This window comes from Polyodon spathula, chromosome 20, assembly GCF_017654505.1.
Source record: "Polyodon spathula isolate WHYD16114869_AA chromosome 20, ASM1765450v1, whole genome shotgun sequence".
In the NCBI taxonomy this organism is placed as follows: domain Eukaryota; kingdom Metazoa; phylum Chordata; class Actinopteri; order Acipenseriformes; family Polyodontidae; genus Polyodon; species Polyodon spathula.
The window spans coordinates 14,669,714-14,689,777 of NC_054553.1; the positions used below are offsets into that span (position 1 = coordinate 14,669,714).

General features: G+C 38.6%; 1 protein-coding gene across 2 annotated transcripts; it reads left to right on the forward strand.

Moving 5' to 3' along the window:
- Positions 1-6,098: 6,098 nt before the first annotated feature.
- Positions 6,099-18,720, forward strand: LOC121295360 (V-set and immunoglobulin domain-containing protein 1-like). Of its 2 annotated transcripts, XM_041219873.1 has the most exons (7): positions 6,099-6,356; positions 8,287-8,450; positions 14,042-14,240; positions 14,728-14,883; positions 15,482-15,598; positions 16,653-16,788; positions 18,518-18,710. In XM_041219873.1, exons 1-7 carry the CDS (start codon positions 6,320-6,322, stop codon positions 18,672-18,674), a joined length of 966 nt encoding a protein of 321 aa, XP_041075807.1. In that variant the 5' UTR covers positions 6,099-6,319; the 3' UTR covers positions 18,675-18,710. The 2 variants fall into 2 exon arrangements, with proteins under 2 accessions (XP_041075807.1, XP_041075808.1); XM_041219874.1 differs by lacking the exons at positions 6,099-6,356; positions 8,287-8,450 and adding an exon at positions 12,578-12,768 and having other exon boundaries at positions 18,518-18,720.
- The last annotated feature ends 1,344 nt before the right edge of the window (positions 18,721-20,064 follow it).

Sequence of the window (20,064 nt, forward strand, 5' to 3'; positions counted from 1 at the left end):
ATTTGTAATTCCTGTTGTCCACAATAATTTTGCTCTTCTGCACAGCAATGAACTTGGCATTGTATCACTTTGTAACGGTCTTGTCTGGTTTGGTTTCCCAAAGCAAAAGTTGGAGTCCAGTCATTCTTTCTGCTGACTGAATAAGTTTACATTTCATAATTGGAGAAGTTTTGCATTGACTACATTTGCTACCAAGAATTGTTGCCCATTTGTCATTTCTATAAATTAGTTCTTCCAAACACATGGAATCTGTACCAGCAGGTACATGTAGAGGGTAAACATGCAGCACCTGTCAGTTTGATGAGCAGCAGTTCCATCTAGTACATAGAATGTCATGATTTATTGTGACTGAAACCATGCGAGATACTTCAGGACAAATTTCAGTCCATTTGGTGAGAAACTCTGCAACATCTTGCTGCTCACCTCTATTGAAGGGTTCTCCTAAGAAGTGACAAATATCCACAGTAGTTAGAGATGCAGTGGATAGCAAGTGATCATTGCTGTGAACAAAGCTCCTGATAGCCTTTTGTTGACTGTGTTTTAATGAATCCTTCAGAGGTTGCAAGTGAAGAAGGCACTGCAATGCTGCATTTGCATAGCATGAAGTGAAATTGGGGTTGCTCAAGCCTCTGAATGGATGTGTAAGTGCAAGGGTTCTCTTGAGGATTGAGGCTTTTGCTGTTCCTAAACATTAGTGATTGCTCTGTGAATGAAATGCACTCGATCTTTTACCTTGTGTCCCTTGTGCGTGTTGCTCTCCTTCAAGCTTATTTACCCATGCTGTGACAGTTTGAATGAGAGGAGTCTTCCCTGTGCCTCCAGTGCCACTCAAAAACATGCTGAGGATGGGGGTGTTTGTTTCAGTTTGTTGTTGCAAAGTTTTGGCAGTGTGGTCAAACATTCTCTGCTTATCTTTATTAAGGCGTGTGGCAGGCTGGTGAATGGATAAAGGACCAGAGACAGTCTGCAGTTCAAAAAAGTAACAATTTTATTATAAATAAACACAAAAATAAAGTGCACAAGGGCAAAATAAAGATCTTTAAACACAAATAGAAAGATAACAAAACAAAACTTACAAAAATAAAGTTTCCAGGCTGGGCAATGCCTTCACTAGATTTATCAAAATTCAAAATTCAAAATTCAAAAATCACAAAACAACCACAAACACCAACCTGCTTCCTCAACTCCCTCCTCCCAAATGAGAAGCAGAGGCCTCCTTTTATGTCAGGTGGCTGGGCGCTGATTGATCGTTAATTAAGTTAATCATTTAATCAACTAATCAACCCCAGCCACCTGAACATAATAAACCCAGGCGGGTAGGGGAAATTAACCCCATCCCTGCCAATTTAAAAAGGGCAGAGCTTTGCTCTGCCACAAAGCCCTTGACCCTTGAGTATTCTACATTTTGTAGAAGAGGTTGTGCCACACATCTCTGAATTCAGCCATTGCCTCTGCAGCTAGCAGAGGATCAAAGTGAACTTGCTCTTCAGGTCCTTCTGTTTCAAGATCATTGTTCTCTTCAGCCTCTATTCCCTTTTGTTTCTGCTCTACTAGTTGGGTTAACTCCTCATCAGCTGCAGCTATTTGTTGTAGTTGGTCATGATAGGCTGTAGCTTTTTGAAGGCTATCCCTACAAGCATGGAAGGCTTCCACATGGGAATGGCACCCCAGGAAGAAGTTCTGTTCTGTCTTTCCATGGCTTGAAAAGTGGGAGGATAGCATAGAAGTAGTTATCTGGATAGTATTGTACACTGTGATGGTAATGATTGATTGAGTAGGGCATGCTTCTCTTTTTGATGTATCCCAAGGGACTCATTAGTACAACCGGCCCCCTTTGCTAATGACATCTTCAGTCAACCAAGTATAAATCTCCACATTTTTGTAAAATGACTTTACACTTACTTCTGAAGATGCAAGGTAAATTCAAATGATAAACTTCGCATCCTGCACAGAGGGAGAACACAAACGTTAAATAACCTTTAAGTGGGGTTGGCATTGCAAGGAAGATGAAGGGAGGTTTCACAGTTCCAATCAAGTGACTGTTTTCTAAGCATGATTTGTGAATGCTTATTCACCATTGCTACACCCTGTTAGAAAATTGACTTCCCTGGATTTTTTTTTAATTATTCATCATTTAGTCATAAAAAATCACAATTTACAAGATTAAATACATGACTGTACTCATCCTGGGAGCTGTCATAATAGGGTCACATGACTGCGATACTGCACGTCGATTGGCTCAGTGGATATGTCGGATTTTGCTAAGTTAGAAGCCTGGTGTATAGCATGTTATGGAAAGAAATGATCATTTGAGTTGTACTTAACGTGGTGTATATCATGTTTTGAGGGCAAAGGACATTGAACATCAGAAAGTAGGCACTGTAAGATGAATGATCCTGCTTTTAGTTCAGTTTTGATATGAATGGCTTATGGCCGGATAAGGATAGTTTATACACTAGTACAGGGTGGTTCGTCAGCCTCATTGACTCACTCTTTTGCTTTTAGCTCCCTATGAGATATTCAGATACAAGTAAGTCATATATAAAGCTAATTTGATACGAATCATATGCAAAGTCAAATGTACGCATTTTTTCAGTACCAAACAATAATAATGAGTAATTGTCTTCGAATTCAATTAGATAACTTCTCTGAGAACTTTATGTCAGCTTTTTTCTTTATTGGTCATAGTTGGGGATTTTTTTTATATTTATATATTTTTTACTTGGTTCAAGGTTGTAATTAGGACAATGAATGGTATTCCTTTCTGAATGTACATTACATCTTTTCATCTGCAATCGGCAAAAAGCTGGGGGAAAAACAGCTAGTCTATTTACTTATTATTATGTATCTTTTTTAATACCATGTGAGTGGATCGTGCCTATTTTGTCTGGAGTGGGGGAGTGGAGTGGGAATCATAAGGAGTGGAGTGGAATGAAAGAAAGATTCGAGAGGAGCAAAGAAAGATCGGAGGATATTATTATGAGCGATGAACGGAATTGTCACCGCTTCTCTCTGCTCACATTGTCTGAACACAACACAGATGTTCGCCGTTAAAATATATTGTCTTTAACACAGGATTTGCACATCACAGGAGACTAGATGTGAATAAACTCTGTATCCCTTATTGAGAAGTGGGTAAACGATATATTGCCCAAGTTCAAAGTGGGTAAACACTGTTTACCTGCATATACCCTCGACTACACCACTGAGTAAAACTCCAAAGAAAAGTTTAAAGTACCTGGTATTGCCAGGCAGTCTCCCATCCTATACCAACCAGGCCTGAAAATTATTATTTTATTTCCTAGTAGACACCCTTATCCAGGCCAACTTACAATTGTAATGTTATTTTTTACATACAATTACTCATTTATACAGTTGGGTTTTTTACTGGACCAATCTAAGTAAAGTAGCAGTTATCGTCTTTGCTGTCGCTTTCCTCTCCCGCTTCTCCCCATTTCTTTATTATTTATTTATTTATTTTTTGTAATCCAAAAACACTTTTTTTTTTTTTCCCACACACAAAAAAAAAAAACGTCCTTTTTTTCCAAAAAAAGAACACAGGTTTTGGAATGGTGAAGGCACTGATGCGCAGCTTAATAATTCAACAGACAGAAAATAAAAGGTTTGTAACAAAAACAGCACACGGCACGTGAAGCCAAAATAAGTAGACAAACAAAATGAGTAGACACTAACAAAACAGGGTGGACGAATGCTACACAAAACAAGTATGGTGCTGGTGCTTCCAGCATTCGTAGCAATTGATATTTATAATTACGCTTCTCCTCTCTCTCTCCCCCCCATTCTCCACTCCCGAACACACAACAACCCAGAGTGAGTGAAAACATGTTGCTTTTATGCAGCTGTACCTAGACTCGATTGCTAATCAATCATTTAATTGGAGTCTCAGTACAACTGCTCGTGAATTAATAAAAGTGCAATTCCCTGTGCTCACATATTACATTTTATTTGCACATGAAGTGCTGTGCAATCCTCACATGCCACTGTTTAGTACAATTCCATTCTATGGTATCTACCAAACAGGAAACTGGATTTTTTCAAACAGGAAAAAGAGCATTTCTAGAATCGAGCAGAACCTTCAGGTTTTCAGTGAAAGCTGGTCAGGCATGGATGTAAGCGTAAAAAATTAACGCATTTCAACAACTGCCCAGTGATGCAGCGGGCTAAGACCGTGTGCTCTTCAAGGATGTCATGTTTCAAGTTCAGCAAAAAAACAACAAAACACTTGAAGCTGAATAGAGAATCTTGGTAGTTTCCAACAAGTTTTTCTAACTTGTATGAGGGACTATCATTCCTCTAAATCTGTCCCTTTGGCAGGAGCCCCTCAATGCTGCTCATGGTTCAGAAGGGCATTGTTTGGGAGTGGTTGTGCTGGAATGTGTTGAAGTGAAACCGTTCCCTTTATTACCTTATCTTGTTTTTGTGCTTTGGACAAAATGAGTTAGCCATGGTACAAAGTAACATTATTATATGTTATACCACAATAATTCTCTCTCCTTTTAAACTAATGTTTTAGTTCTTTAAAATCATGAAAAATGATTATTGTGCAACAGGTTTAAGTGGAATTGCTACTTGATGTGTTAAAATTCAATTAAACCAGTTGCATGGATATGAGTGATGTCCAATTTGCAGCTGGCTTTCCTTGGCTATCCCAGTCCCAGTTAAAAAATACATTGAAAGCTTCTGCATTATAAACCAAAGCTAATAATACAACCCATTGCACATTTAATAGGTTTCTTTGTCTTTCAACGCAGTACCCAAGTCAGCACTAAACAAATCCATTACTCTAATACCCTGTCTGTCTGGAAGTGCCAAGGTTGTCTACAGTACATGTGTGCAGGGTGTGGACGATCTTTTGAAGAGGAGAGAAGGAGGTTTGGCAGGTCTGCTATTTACTAGGACCTACAGTACTTACAGTGTATATAACGACTCTCCACTGCTGGACAGGCCTATAAGAGCCCTGCACAGATCTGTTTAATGAACTTAGCCAACCTACAGGAGGATGATGATAATGATCAGTATTTGAAGACAATTATGATGGACAGAGCATCATGACAAATCTTATTTGCAGCATGACCAGCATGATCCTACCCCCGCCCCCTGTTTAGCTTCTGAATTGTGATGAGATCAGACAAAGATGAGACTCACTCTTAAATAAAAGGTTTCCATGTTTTTTTTGTTTTTTTTACCTTATTTTCACTATGCATGTGGCTATTTATGAGAGCAACACTGTGCTAAATCTAAAAGTGCTGAGAACCATGGAGTAACTTTAAAAAAAAAAAACAGGAGTACAGAAGCTAAGCTAACCAGATCACTGAAATCATCTAATATTCATTGCAGATACAGGGGTTCTATTCAATAGAGCTGAACACTGGCGCCCCTAAATCTGCCACTAATATATATTTCATGAAAGGCTCCTTGCGTTCCAAGGTTAAAAAAATTCAGCAGTGCCTATGAGCGTCTTGTGTATTCTGTCTGTACAAATAGGGGTACAAAAAAGTCTGTCCAATGTCACATGCAAACTGACACTAAACTATTTTCTCTGACAAATGGAATTATCTTTAAATCAGTTTCAGAGAAGTACAGTAAGATAAAGATTTCGAAAAGCGTGCTTAAACTGGTATTTTTTAAGTTAAATCTTTTGTCAAGTCCAGGGTTTAGGGTGTGACGCATCTGTATCTAGAAAGAATACTGCTGTACAAGTGAAATAATGTATTCCATCTACAATGGAGGGATTTGTTTTCTTGATGTTCATGGTACATTTTCATTCAAAATGATGTTGTTGATTTAACAGTTGTTTTCTTACTAAATATTTTTTTGCAAGTTATTGTGAATGCCCCTAGAGCACAAAATAACCCATATGCGAAAGTTTCTTCTGAATGATTGACACTACAGTATATATAACTATCTTAGCAGATGGTGACTACCGCTCAATACCTGGTATTGGAGACACTCAGCCCTTTTAGAAGCCCTAGTTTCACATAATACTGAACCAGGTTTGGTATCAGTTTGAATTACAGAGCAGTGCAGTATTCACACCCTGCTCAGTTGGTTCGACAAACAAACCTGAGCAAACAGCCAGCATCTATATCTGGGGCAGGAAAGAGGGCTGCGTCAGCTCTGGCTTGATAATGAAGGGACATTAATCAGCTCTCTTGTATGGGGTGTTTGCACTTTGGGGTTTGGACTGATAAGGGGAGTGGAAACAGTTTCATTGAAGCTCGACTCACTGGGGTTGCAGAGAAGCAGGCACTGCTGGAATAGAATCTACTCTCAGTTTAGTTCCAACACATCATTCACCATGCTGAAGATTATTACCATCCTGTTCAGTGTTCTAGGTAAGTTCCAAATACCTTCTATCATCTTCACATAGAACATTAAAAGAATGCTGCAGAATTTTATTTTTAATTGTTTTTATTGGAAATCTGAGTTGCCCGCCATTTTAGCACGGCTATGGGTGTGGCACTGCTCCATGCAATATAACAAAAAAATGTATGAAAGATGAAATAATAACACAGTACTCCCTCTTCATTTCACTGTCAGTTATATTTACACATCAAAAATCAAGAAATATTGAAAACTGAATTATAGAGTGCGTTAACAGTAACATATAGTATGTGTACAATTTACTGCCAACATGTACTAACCATGAACTGTGAAATAAAATAAGAGACCACTGTATATCTATATTTGCTACCTCCCTATTTCATTTCTGGTTTTCTTTTCTAGAAAGTCACAAAAATGACTGTGCCTCAATATGCAAGTCCAAACAGTTGTGTTAGTGCAGGTGCGTCGGTCCTTAAGAAAGAGTGTTTGATAGACTCACTTGGCAAATATAATTTTGGACGAAATATTTTCAGTTTGATAGAAATGTGATACTGGTGTAGTTCAGTTAGGCTAATGTAGCAGCTCATCTGGTTAAGAGGAAGTGGCTTGCATCTCGTACCGTAGAGATTTCCAGGAAATGTGCACCTTAAGAGCTTACTATTATGTTTATTGTCTACTATCCTAATGAATATATGTTTGTCTGGTGTTGTATATACTGGCTGGGGGTCAGGTAAGAGGGTCAAATATCTGTTCAAATTCACAATTCTTAGCCAGTCACCAGTTCACCATCAGCTGCTGGAATTTCCCACAGAGATGTTTGGGAAGTGACTTTTAAAAAGTAATCTGTTACAGTTGAATGTAACTTGAACAAAATTGTAGCTAGTTACATTACTTTGAAAAAAAAATAGTTCCAGTTACAATTATCCAGTTACAATTCTCAGGTACAGTTTATATTTTACAGAGATATTTTTTTTCAGTTTGGTCAGGCTACAGCTCAAAATATTCTTTGAATATCCAGCTAACGAATCTTCCTGTCAGTCATGTCAGTGACACGGAGGTGGGCTTTCCTTCTCTTTTAGTGGATGAGAGGTGGGCCTTGAGGGGATTGCTAGCCCTATAAAATAACGTCCTGTGGTTCCCTCAGGTCTGCCCCTGAAAGAAAAAACCATGAGCTAGCGGAAGCTCTTCTCCAGGACCAAGAACAGTCAAAAAAGAAAGAAAAAAAAGAGAAGAAAATAAATAAAATATTACTAGCGGGGAAACCCTGGGCAGACCCCATACACATATAGGAAGGGAGGGAGTGAGTGTAGGACAGAAACCCTGGCCTTGAGGATAGCGATGGTCAGGGTAATGCTGCTGAGTGTAGCATCTTTATTTTATAGTTTTATTACTGTGTTTTATTTTCCTCTTTTCTTTCGCCTTTTGCTTTTGATTATTCTTCTGAGCACCCGCGAGCGCGCCCGCACATTGATTGTTTACCAGCATTGGTATTACCGTGGTCCTGTCTATCATCGCTGGTAGTCAGGCCACAGACAACAGCGCCCTCTGTGGGCTAAAATAAATCATTGAACAGAGAAACAAAAGAAATTGAATTAATAAAACTGGGCACTTGTGCGGTGTTTCAAGTACACCTTTCTGTCTCCCATGTGTCAGTGAACTATCCACCACCCTTCCACTCCACGTTATGTATTAGCCGTTTTCCTTTTTTTCAAAATTCAATTAAGAGTAATTATGTTTTCACATAAAGTGTCTGAAAAAGGAACCGTCACAGTTCCAGGTTACTGAATGTAATGAGATGACAATGTGTTCCATAAGTGCATGACTGCCCAACACTGACGGTAACATAACTGACGGTTTGTTTCACTGATTGTCACAGTTTACACTGCTGTGTGTTACTACCTCTGTGTGCTTTGTAATGTTTCTCTATTGTCTTTGTTGCAGGCAGCAGTCATTTAGTCACTGTGAAGGTTCTAGACCAACGCCTCAATGTGACTGATGGAGGGAGCGCCACTCTGCAATGCACCTATACAACTAATATAGACACAAGAACTGATTTAAACATTCAGTGGACCTTTCACCAGGCAAACTCACAACAAAATAATCAGGTAAATGGTTTCTAATCATACTCTGATAGTATACTCTGAATATATATATATATATATATATATATATATATAGAGAGAGAGAGAGAGAGAGAGAGAGAGAGAGAGAGAGAGAGAGAGAGAGAGAGTGAGAGAGAGATGGAAAAAATGAAAAGATTTTGCATGTACACAAAATTTAAGTGAAAGGCTTTTGTCCAAAACATCCTGAAATTAATTATTTTCTAGTCATTTATATCTTATGTATATGCAGAAAAACGCTTAAAAGTTTTTTTTCTTCATTTTTGTACACTGTTGTTATACCTCCTTTCAAACCTATATATAACGGTAAGGTATTTGGTGGTGCAATTCCTTAAATTCAAACTTTGTGAAGCCAAGTTTAAAAATTTCCATTTACAAACTATTACCACACAAAAGGCAAAACACACTCCTATCTCCCCTAGCAGAACTAACTAAACCATTGTGTCTAACTATGTACAGGATGGCTAAATCACAACACTTTACAGATCAGAGTTTTATACCTGTTTCTCTGAAAAAACAGGATATAGGCTCCCTCCACATCAGGGTTTTTATACACCATCTGTAGTTGTTATACAGTCCCTTCTTGATCATTATATTCCCGACAATCACCTTGTTGAAGAATCAAACCCAGATGATGACCCTTATTTCTGCAGACCAAGGACCTCTAGTGGTCACCTCACTGATACTGCAGGCTATTTAACCCATCATCCTTGCTCAGTTTCAATATGTTGGAATAAAGTCCTTCTCAAACACTGACATGCACTCCTTCGGTCACTCTGTCACAATATATGTCAATGGGATGGGTTTAATTATCCAGTAATTCTCCTGCAAAAGTAACTGCAGACAAAATTAAAAATTGTAGAAGGTGATGCGAGGGTTTGTTTAAATTGAGGCTTGTCAGGTGCATTGGTTAAGAGTTCACTATTGCTGAAAGGCAGGGCCAAGGCTCAGGGCAGGGTATCACAAGCCTACAACAGAACTCCATAGTGGCTGGGGCTTGTCTTAGTTTGGCTGACAGAGAATACACCTGTGTAGGCAAGTTTTTAACGTGCTACTTTTCAATTAATGCTCGTTAGTGTTCGTAATAAAAAAGCAGAATGTCTCTGAAACATTAAAACTGCTCTCTAGAATCAATCGATAGAGTTAATTACACAATATATAAACTACAGCGTATAGTGTTCATTCTTTACGTTATTGCACTTCAAATACACACAACTGTGTTTCTATGCTGCATCTGCTTCATTTGAATTGTTTACACTAAAGGGAAAAAGATACAGTTGCTGCTATTAATGGCATCAGAATCAGGGCTTGAAGTCGTTGAACATTGCTTGGCATGTCGAAAAATACAGGGGTCTGATCAGCATTTCTGATCTCTCCAAGCTGGTACTGTTTGTTAGAAATGCTGAAATTGTAAATGTTTCTCTTGGAAGCTTGGTTTGTTTTTTCTCAGCAGCAGGGCTGGTGCAAGGATTCACTGGGCCCTGGTGCAAGAGTGTGAAGTAGTGTGAAACCCCCCCTCCCCAAAAAAATAAATAAATAAAATAAAATTAGCCTAAAATAAATCTAATTGAAGTTTATTTAACTGCAGAGGTTTTTTGTTTCATGATTTCAACTCTTAGCTCTTTGGTACAAAAGTCAGGCCAAGTAGCTGGATCACAAAAATCACATAAAGGTGCCTGACTGGGTACCAGGTTTACAACACATGATTCAGTACCTTGTATTTGCTGTTGTTGCACATTTCCAAAATCCAATGTCTCTGATTCACAGCTTTCCTGTGGCTCCTGTTGTTTATTTTTCATGCAAGGAGGAGGTTGGCATTTGCTGTTGTCTGTTGTTGTTGGCCCACTTTTAAACCATTTAACTTATTTTTTTTTTTTTAGCATTTTCTGCTCTTTTCGCTTTCAACAACCCGATATGATGGCTTATTCGATTTACTGTACGTTATGTACTTATTACCATAACTGTGGAAAAGTTAGCTTACTTAGCTTACTTTTTCTTTTTTTACAAGGCAAGTCTATTATGGAAAATTGGGGTGTGATGTACGAGTTCGCAAAGAGAATTAAAGTTGGCTGATAGGCCAATGTGTTTATTTTTTTCAGAAGTATTTGTGATTGTGTGAATTGTTATTTAACTGTTTGTTATAATCTTTATAAACAGCAGCTGTGAAAGAAATGCAACCCACCCCCCATAAATTGTTGTTTGTTGTTTTTTTTTTATTCGCCATAGACCTTATTATAAAGTTTCACGCTGAGCCCCCCATTCATAGCTCTCATTTGATAATATGAGTTTTGACTGATAGTACACAGTTTATTTTTGAACCACCAGGAGAACAATTTTTTTTGTTTTTGTTTTTCGATACTTCGGGGAAAAAAAAATTCTAGAATATCTTTGGTATGGGCCCCAGGAGAGGCTGGGCCCAGGTGCAGTCGCATCCCTCGCACCCCCTGTGAAAGGGGGGGCGTCGGTATGGTCGTTACAAGTCAGTACGCACCTTTTTCCCACATGGGGGAAAAGCTTGTGTATTTTCGTTCAAACAGAAGCTTGTGTTTGTCGTTCAAAATACCATCGCAGTCAGTCATGTTGTTGCAATGTACACGGGTTGCTGCTTGTTGTATTCGGCAGAAGCTTATGTTGTCTTTTCAAAGCAGTCAGTCATGTTGTTGTTTGTACTCGGGTATGAGAAGCTAAAAACTGGTTTAAAAAGTGCATAAAATTCAAAGGACTAAATCTTTAGTGTAATTTACCACTTCCAACAAAGCCATGTTTAAATGCTGCCAAACTAAGCTGGCATAGTCTCCTTGGCTTTACTGATGACGCGCCTCTTGCTTGAAAGCCTCTATATTAAAACAATAAAATGTGTGAATGTGAAAGTGTACAGGAGTCTGACAACATTACAAATATGTTTAGGCAAAATCCATGTCAATGATCTGGTTTTAAGTTGCTAATTATTTGAGCTGGCGTGGTGAAGTTGTTCAGAGCAGAGACCTGAACAGCAATTTAAATCAACTGTGATCAGCGCTATTTCATTTTTGGAAGAGGGATACATCACCCAGTTCAAAGGTAGATGAGAACCTCAGTGTGCAGAGCCTTAACTTTTGCTGTGAGATAAATTTTCAGCACTAGAAATAGATTTAAAACTGGAAACATACATAGGACTTGGATAATTAAAGAAAGCGCTTTAAAGATGATAATATTGCGGATGAGGCAGCGAAAATCTTAATTTCACCACCACCAAAAAATTAAATAAAACAAGGCAACATATGAAATTATTTTTGCAGGAGTCACTCTCCACAGCAAAGCAAAAACACTGACAACTTTAAGCACAGTGGCTTTGATAAGCATACACAAAGACCGAACTAACAATGTGAATGCTGGAAAAAAAAACCATTAACATGTTTATAACAAAGAATTAGCACAGAGAAGCCAGTCGACTGTGTATGTAAGAGTTTATGTTTCTACATATGTCATCTTGTAACATTGCCATTTCATGTAATTTGTGTCTGAATCAGTAAATAACTGTAGAATTAAAAACAAATAGCTAGCCTTTAGTAAGGCTATTAAAGCTAATCAAATATTTGTAGACAGCTGTTTAATATTCTTTATCAACGTAAATGCTATACATGGTCATACCCCCAATATACATTTTTAGAAAGGCTCCAGCGCCACTGCCCACTTCACCCCTTTGCTGATAACATTCATTGAAATAAACAGCTACGTCTTTGTGTAGATTTGCTACGTATTTGTGTAGATTTGCTTCGTCTTTGTGTACATTTACTACATCTTTGTGTAGATTTGCTATGTCTTTATATAGATTTGCTAAGTCTTTGTGTAGATTTTCTATGTCTTCGTGTGGATTTGCTATGCCTTCTGTAGATTTCCTACATCTTTATAGATTTGCTACATCTTTGTGTAGATTTGATACGTCTTTGTGTAGATTTGATACGTCTTTGTGTAGATTTGCTACGTCTTTGTGTGCATTTGCTACCTCTTTGTGTAGATTTGCTACCTCTGCACTTCTTGGCCACTGTAGTGTAAGGGTGTTACTATAGTGCAACTACATTGTAGTGTGTGGGTGTTACTATAGTGCAACCATATTGTAGTTAGAGACACTTCATGTCAAGTTTTACCAGTGTACAATGATAGAATTGAAGGGTAGAACGTAGATTTGAAGTTAGCACGTTTTCACCCAATGCAGCCCACACTGTGCCCAAGTGTTGACAGTTCGGACAAGTCTTCCCAGAACCACTGTCTCATGACTGTGTATGGCACAGATAAACGGGGAAGATGTAGCTGGAAAAACCAGGTAAGAAACCATTCATAGCATGTACTAACCAATAGAAGTTGGGCAAGTAGAGCAACATTTCAACTGATGTTTTCTGATAACACTGTATAAGGCAGAATGGGTCACAGTGTCATGTAGGCTGGTGTAGATGTATAGAATGGGTCACAGTGTCATGTAGGCTGGTGTAGATGTATAGAATGGGTCACAGTGTCATGTAGTCTGGTGTAGATGTATAGAATGGGTCACAGTGTCATGTAGGCTGGTGTAGATGTATAGAATAGGTCACAGTGTCGTGTCGGCTAGTGTAGATGTATAGAATGGGTCACAGTGTCACTATTAGGGATGTTGGTTTACTCAAAATCCATTTATTTTAGTGATTTAAACAATCACAGCATTTACAAGTTTCCATCGTTTCACCCCATTGTGTGCTCGCGAAAATCATTTTGAACGTTTATACTGTTTTGACAAGCATTACCTACCTGTTTATCCCAGACTGTTCTATAACATAGCTGGCTTCTTGTGCTAGTGCCCTGTGGAGACCCATTTGAAGGGTTGGTGTGGGCTGGGTCGAGCTTCCCTGTTCTATCCCTGGTTGAGCCTTTTCTCTTGTTTACGTTTCTCTTCCAGCTATATCGAAAACAGAGTCAACTTTGAGCTGCAGATCTAAATACTCCCTCCCTTTATATTAAGCACAGGCTTCCAGATTTACAATTACACCTTGTAACAATTTTTTTTTTTTTTTTTTTTTTGTTCCTGGGTAGAAAGTGTTATTTCCTAATTGCTTATGCCTCAAAAGTATAGAAAATGGCTATTATTCCCCACAAATTTTGATTTTGTGACCAGAACAGTGCTATTTTGTAATTTACCTATTCCCAATGAGAAAACGGTCTTTTCGTTCACATAAAATAAGAAAAAAACAACATATGAATCCAAATTAACATGTATTTATACTAAAGTAATACAAAAATGACTACAAAAGATTTAGAAGTGAGTAGTTTTTTGAGATTTACGATTATACTGTATTTATTTAGGAAATAACACTTACTACCCAGGAACAAAAATTGTGTTACATAGTGTTATACACGCTAACGCCAGGCTTCCAGATTTACAATTGTACACACTAACAGCAGGCTTCCAGATTTACAATTATACACGTTAACGCCAGGCTGCCAGATTTACAATTACACACGCTAACGCCAGGCTTCCAGATTTACAATTATACTTGCAGGTGCTGCTACACTGCTGCTCTCGCCATGCTGCTCTCTGGTTTAATCACTCCATTCCCTACCTTCAGATCTATTACTATGAAGGTGGACAGTCCTACAGACTCGGGAGCTTTAAAAACAGGATCACAGCAGCAACATCCCCAAACAACGCAACGATAACCATCAGCAACATGCAGCCGTCCGACTCCGGTGTCTACGTCTGTGAGGTGAACAACCCACCGGACTTCCAGGGCAACAACCAAGGCTTGTTCTTCGTGTCTGTATTAGGTAATGCAATTTGAGTTGTTAGTTAGCAATTTAAAATAATTAGACAACCTTAAGGCAATGTACCAAGGTATGCCTTTTTAAAGAGATTTTATAAGCAAGATTTTAAGAGGGACAGACTATGCTTGTCTAAAAGGGGTAGGCAATTTCAAAACGTAGTATACGACCAGGGATGAATGGAGATAATATTTCCTTGAGATATATTTGAAAAACATCATGCAACCCCTTATAGATAAGGAGTAGGAATTAAAAATGTGGTCTAAATGGTACTGCAAGCAAGTGTAGCGAGGGCCAAACCGGGGTGATATGATCATATTCATATTCATACTTTTGCAGTGGTATTTTGAACAATCTGAGCAAGTGATGAAGGTAATCCACTCTGCTGAGGTCTCTTTGTCAGAATTAGCTATGTCTGTCTCTGTCTGGGGCAAGTTGTTCTTGCTTTGAGGCTCCAGCCTGTTTGAAACTGATCAATGTTTCTTCCTTGCAGTCGAGCCATCAAAACCACTTTGTGCCATCCATGGGACACCAGAATCAGGTCACCGGGTATCCCTGTCCTGTCACTCACAGCAAGGAAACCCCGCCCCTACCTATACATGGAGTAAGCTCAGTGATGGGGTCGCCAGACAACCGCTGGGACAAATGGGTAACACTTCAGTTCCATTAGCTCGTTTGGCTTCCTGTTGATTTTGTAAAATATCCCGGGATGCTTGCACATGAAGGATGCAGTATGCCCTTTACTCACTGCATGTATAATTGTAGCAAGTTTCCTATCTATGTATATGTCTTATAATGCACAATGTTGTTTTTTAAAGTTTTGACACTACAACTTCTTGAACTTCATAGAGTTCACACAAACTCTTATAAAATTCATAAAAATGTAATAAAAAAAAAAATTGTGATCGAAAGGGATATAAATAAAATTGGTGTGGTATGGTGTGGTGTGGTATAGTAAATACAGATTGTGTTTAAAATGTTATGCAACTCAACAATATAATGGGAAATCAATGATTCATATTTCATATATATTACTTCAGAAAGAATAATAATTCCTAATGAATCTTTTTAAGTAATCACTTTGTTTTTTTGTTAACAGCTATTTAAAACTTATAGTGAAGAACAGCATGCTTTCATGCTTTTGAGTAAATTTGCTAATCAGTAACACATTGATGCTTTTCCTTTCATTTTCAGTGTCTATTTATTTTTTTGATTTTCCAAAAATGTATTCTTTTTTTTTTTCTCAGATATCATAACTGGCATTATGACGATTGGAAATCTGTCACAGTTTGAAACCGGAACTTACCAGTGCAATGCCTCCAACAGCCAGGGGTTCTCTATCTGCACCGTGGAGCTCTCTGAAGGTAATGGCTGGAATGAGTGTCACTGCATCGCACTGTGAGCCTGCTCTCCACATATATTTAGCTGTCAGTGCATCTCACTGGGAGCCTGGTCTCCACATGCATTTAACTGTCAACTCATCTCACTCAGAGCCCTGTCTTTATATGCATTTAAATGTCAATGCATCTCACTGGGAGCCTGGTCTCCACATGCATTTAAATGTCAATGCATCTCACTGGGAGCCTGGTCTCCACATGCATTTAAATGTCAATGGATCTCACTGGGAGCCTCGTCTTTGTATGCATTTAACTGTCAATGGATCTCACTGGGATCCTGGTCTCCACATGTACTTAACTCAGAGCTGCACAATCAGACCCATTCTACCTGACCTTCAATATCGATAGCACAATCCAGTCTGGATTCAATCCACAATTAGACTGCTGGGCTTATCAATCACCTTTTTACTGAGATATACCAGGAAGTAATTTCATGATCTAAACCGTGGTAGGTCTAATACTGCCTCCCTTTGACTGTATATTTATTTACCCTTATTGACATCACTTAAACAATACAAATCCAGTGGATGTGGTCCATAGAAGAACAGGTTTAAGATGGCAGTATTACAATCTGACACATTAGATCCACATTGTGTCCATTGTCTCTCTCTCTGGCATGGTAAATGCACAACAAAGCATAGAGAACAGGGTACAGAACAAGGTATGGCAAACTGTTGATCTATTATGTAAATGTCCACTATTGACAAATCACAAATATAACCTTTTCACAATGTTTTGTTTTGATGTCTCGAAACGTTAAAAGTCCCATATTATTCATTGACCACTACACATGTGCAGACTCACAATGGGCTGGATTTTCCATTTAAATATCCCAGTTTAAAGGGACATGAATTATACAATACATGCAAAATGAAAACAATATAAAATGTGATAATAGAATTTTGCTGTGTACCAAATGAAATAGGTCATGCCTTGTTATTATAGCACAAGGGATAATTGGCCCCTTTGTTTGTTGTACGACAAGGCATTTCCTACAGTGCAGTAATATCTCCTATCACAGGTGCACATGAAGGAGCTATTGTTGGAGGCGTGATCGGGGCTGTTCTGGCTGCAGTCATTATAGGGACAGTTGTCTGGTTTCTCTCAAGCAAGAGGAAGGGGAAATCTAACAAGAAGTCCACTGATACTGAACTGCAGTAAGTGCAATACTTTACGGTATCATATAGTTTCTTTGATTACATGATCTAAGTTATGTTCATATAGTTGTTTTTTTTTTTTAATTATGTCTCAATCCTAAAATTGTAGGTGGTGCAAAAATGTTGGCCATAACTATTTATATTAACAGTTTATAAAGTATGATTGAGCCTATTAAGTAATTTTCTTTACCCCTCTGTCCGCTATGGAACCTGTGTGCATTAACAAAGGGTGTGAGTTTTATAAGGCCTGTTAAATTAAAGTTTTCTGTCATGTGCATAAAGCACAGGGATCATACAGTACACAGGGTACACATTACTTCTTTTGCATGCGATGTTTGATATTTTGGTTCAGACATTTTTCAATAGATGGTGCCTAAGCTCTACCACTCATGAAATACCCTGTTGTGTAAGGTATATAACTTGCCCAGTTGATTAACTACACTATATATATATATATATATATATATATATATATATATATATATATATATATACATACATCTGTCTTTATTTATTGCTGCATATTGAGCAACATTGATGTGCCTCAGCTAGGTAAACTAAACAGCCAGCCTTGTGCAAAAAAATGCAGTGAAACCCTCTCAGGATTTACTTTCATCAAGTACCCAGCCATTCACCTAGTAAAAGCACTGCTGCGTGGAGAACAGAAAAGTCAAGCGCCAAGGATCTCCCTGCTCTGAATCCCGGCCATGCTGAGTTGACAATATACCTTGTGGGCTGATATGAGATGATCTGAAGTTCTCTTCACTGTATTACACAAGGCAAATAAAAACAGACCCTATTCATTCAAAACTTCATAAATAGGGTAGCACTAGATTACAGGGTAGGCCGTGTAATTAATTACCAGTTATCCTTTCTCTTACACAGTAACATGCCTGTGACATAGTAACAGCAGGGTTGAGGCCATTTCCATGTTACCACTCACTTCGGTAGTTACCATGTAATAATTATTATACTTATTTTCGTAATCTATACCTGTGTTGTAATCCCTGGGTTTGTCTCGAAATAATAGTCCCGTTCTTTATACTCCCACACAAAACACAAAAGACATACACAAGTCTGTTAGTGTTTGAATTAGTGCTCGTGATGCAAATGCAGTTATTTGTGATACACGTGCAATGCTGTTCCAGGTTTGTGCTGGCCCTTGGTGACAGCTCCGGAACGTTTTAGCCGGCTACTAATAACAAGACACAATTAGAGACAAACAAACAAGCAAACACTCACGATACAGTTACACAAAACACAGGTCCTTCCAGGTTCGTTTCTCTAACCAAAACAAAGGAACAGATTATGTTGCTTCGTCCCCTAATTATCCTGTCGCTCATGACCCCTTGGTAAACGATTGCAGCTTCTCCTCCAATACGTGGCTGCCACATCATTACCCTTCCGGGTTGATGAGTTAATGTACCGAAGATCTGCCCCTTTTCTAAATGACCAACTTCTTTTTAACCCTAGGAATGAAGTGTCAGGCCAAACAGTCCAGGGTGCTCTGTTCCCGTTACATAGCCTCCTCTCAGGTCGGGAGGGAGATTTACCACCAAGAATCATTGTCTTTCTGTCACATAGCCTCACAATCTAAAGTACTATCTAGTAGTGGCTGTGGATGAAGCAATGGCAGACTTGTGCATTACAATGTACTACTGAGGTAAATCTCACAATATTGTATACGCAGATGGAACTGATATGAATGTTTCTATTTACTTAACAAAAGGATGAAAGCTCAAGGCGATGGCTCTAAGTATCAAATTGTCCCCACTGTTGAGGCGGCTCCAGTCCAGGCCCATGCTGTGGAGGTCCAGGAAGAGGAGCCCCGTGGAGGGGGGGAGGAGCAGGAGACTCTGCAGAACAATACATCTGTGGAAGCATAGGAGGGGCGAGAGCAACAGGGGGGCATGCAAACCCAGCAGGCCAGCACTGAGGTGATACGGGGGGGGGGGCAGGGCGATTGTAAAAAGCCAGTAGCTTCAAATGTTATTTTATGAATTTGTTCGCCTTTCCCTTCTTTGAAGGATGTTTGCAGTCATTTTGATGAGTTCTGGGTTTTGATGCTCCAGTATTGAGTTATTAGCATTTGTTCTCGATATCTGTCTTTATCTAGCTTGGAACTTGCTTTGAGCCTGCCTGTAGGAGTCTAGCTGCCTAGCACTAAACAGATCTCATTCCAACTAATCCATTGGAGAATGTGACCTTACAACACCACTGTCCAACTATAAATATACAGAGAGGGTGAGTATATGTGACCAGCCAAGTGGAAGAGTCATTTTGTCACATTTGGAAGTTGTTCAGTGTTGGCAATTTTTCCCAGATAAGCTCACAGACATATAGGGACAATTTAACTCAATTTTGGATCTATGGAACCCAAAACCACTCACCATAGTTACAAACATCTTAAAAAGACAAGGGAACATTTGAAACTGTTCACTCTTTTATTACTTTAATGTCAGCTGACCGTTTAGCTGTATGTATCCTCCAGGTGTTCCCCTCCTTGTGTGATTTAAAGAGCCTCTCATTGACATAAATAATATACAGCACAGTCGTGGCTAGCTATTTACTCACTGCCGATCTACTGTAGACTTCAGCATATCCTCAATGACACAGTGACACTTAGGACTTTAACGCAACGGATGCTTAGTTCTGTTGGTAACATGAGCTTCAGCATGTGACACCTGCTGGTGAAAAATTATATTTCAGAAGTAATCTGAATCAGTTCTAGTTTTAAGTCAGATAGCGCCCTCTAGTGTGCAAAACGGGCAAACAGCACATTGACCCCAGTTACGCTGCAGAATACAGTGCATCACACTTTATCATTTTTATAGCTGGCCATGACTGCCCTGTAGTTTACTGACTGTTTCCTTTACAGTTGTTTTTTAAATGTTCTGGTAACAAGCTTTTCCAATGGCATTTTCATTCTATTTTATTTACATTTTTTTACTAAATACTCAATTAAGTCCAATTAACAGTTAAGAAAATATTCCAGTATGATTATGCCTGATTGTTATTGTTGTGATGCATGTTAAAATGTTATGTTGATAACAAGGGTGGCTTTGTTTGGGACACCATGTTTCACTGTCATTGAAAATAAAATAAACATTAAAAAAATGCTGTGTTTATGTTTGTCTTGTTTTGTTTTTTAAAACATAAGAGGAGCCTTCAATCAAACATTTACATAAAAATGAACAGCATGTTGTTAACGTGAAATATCAAAGAAGTGTGAATAAATATCTATCTAATGGCTACACTTTGTGAGGTATATTGTAA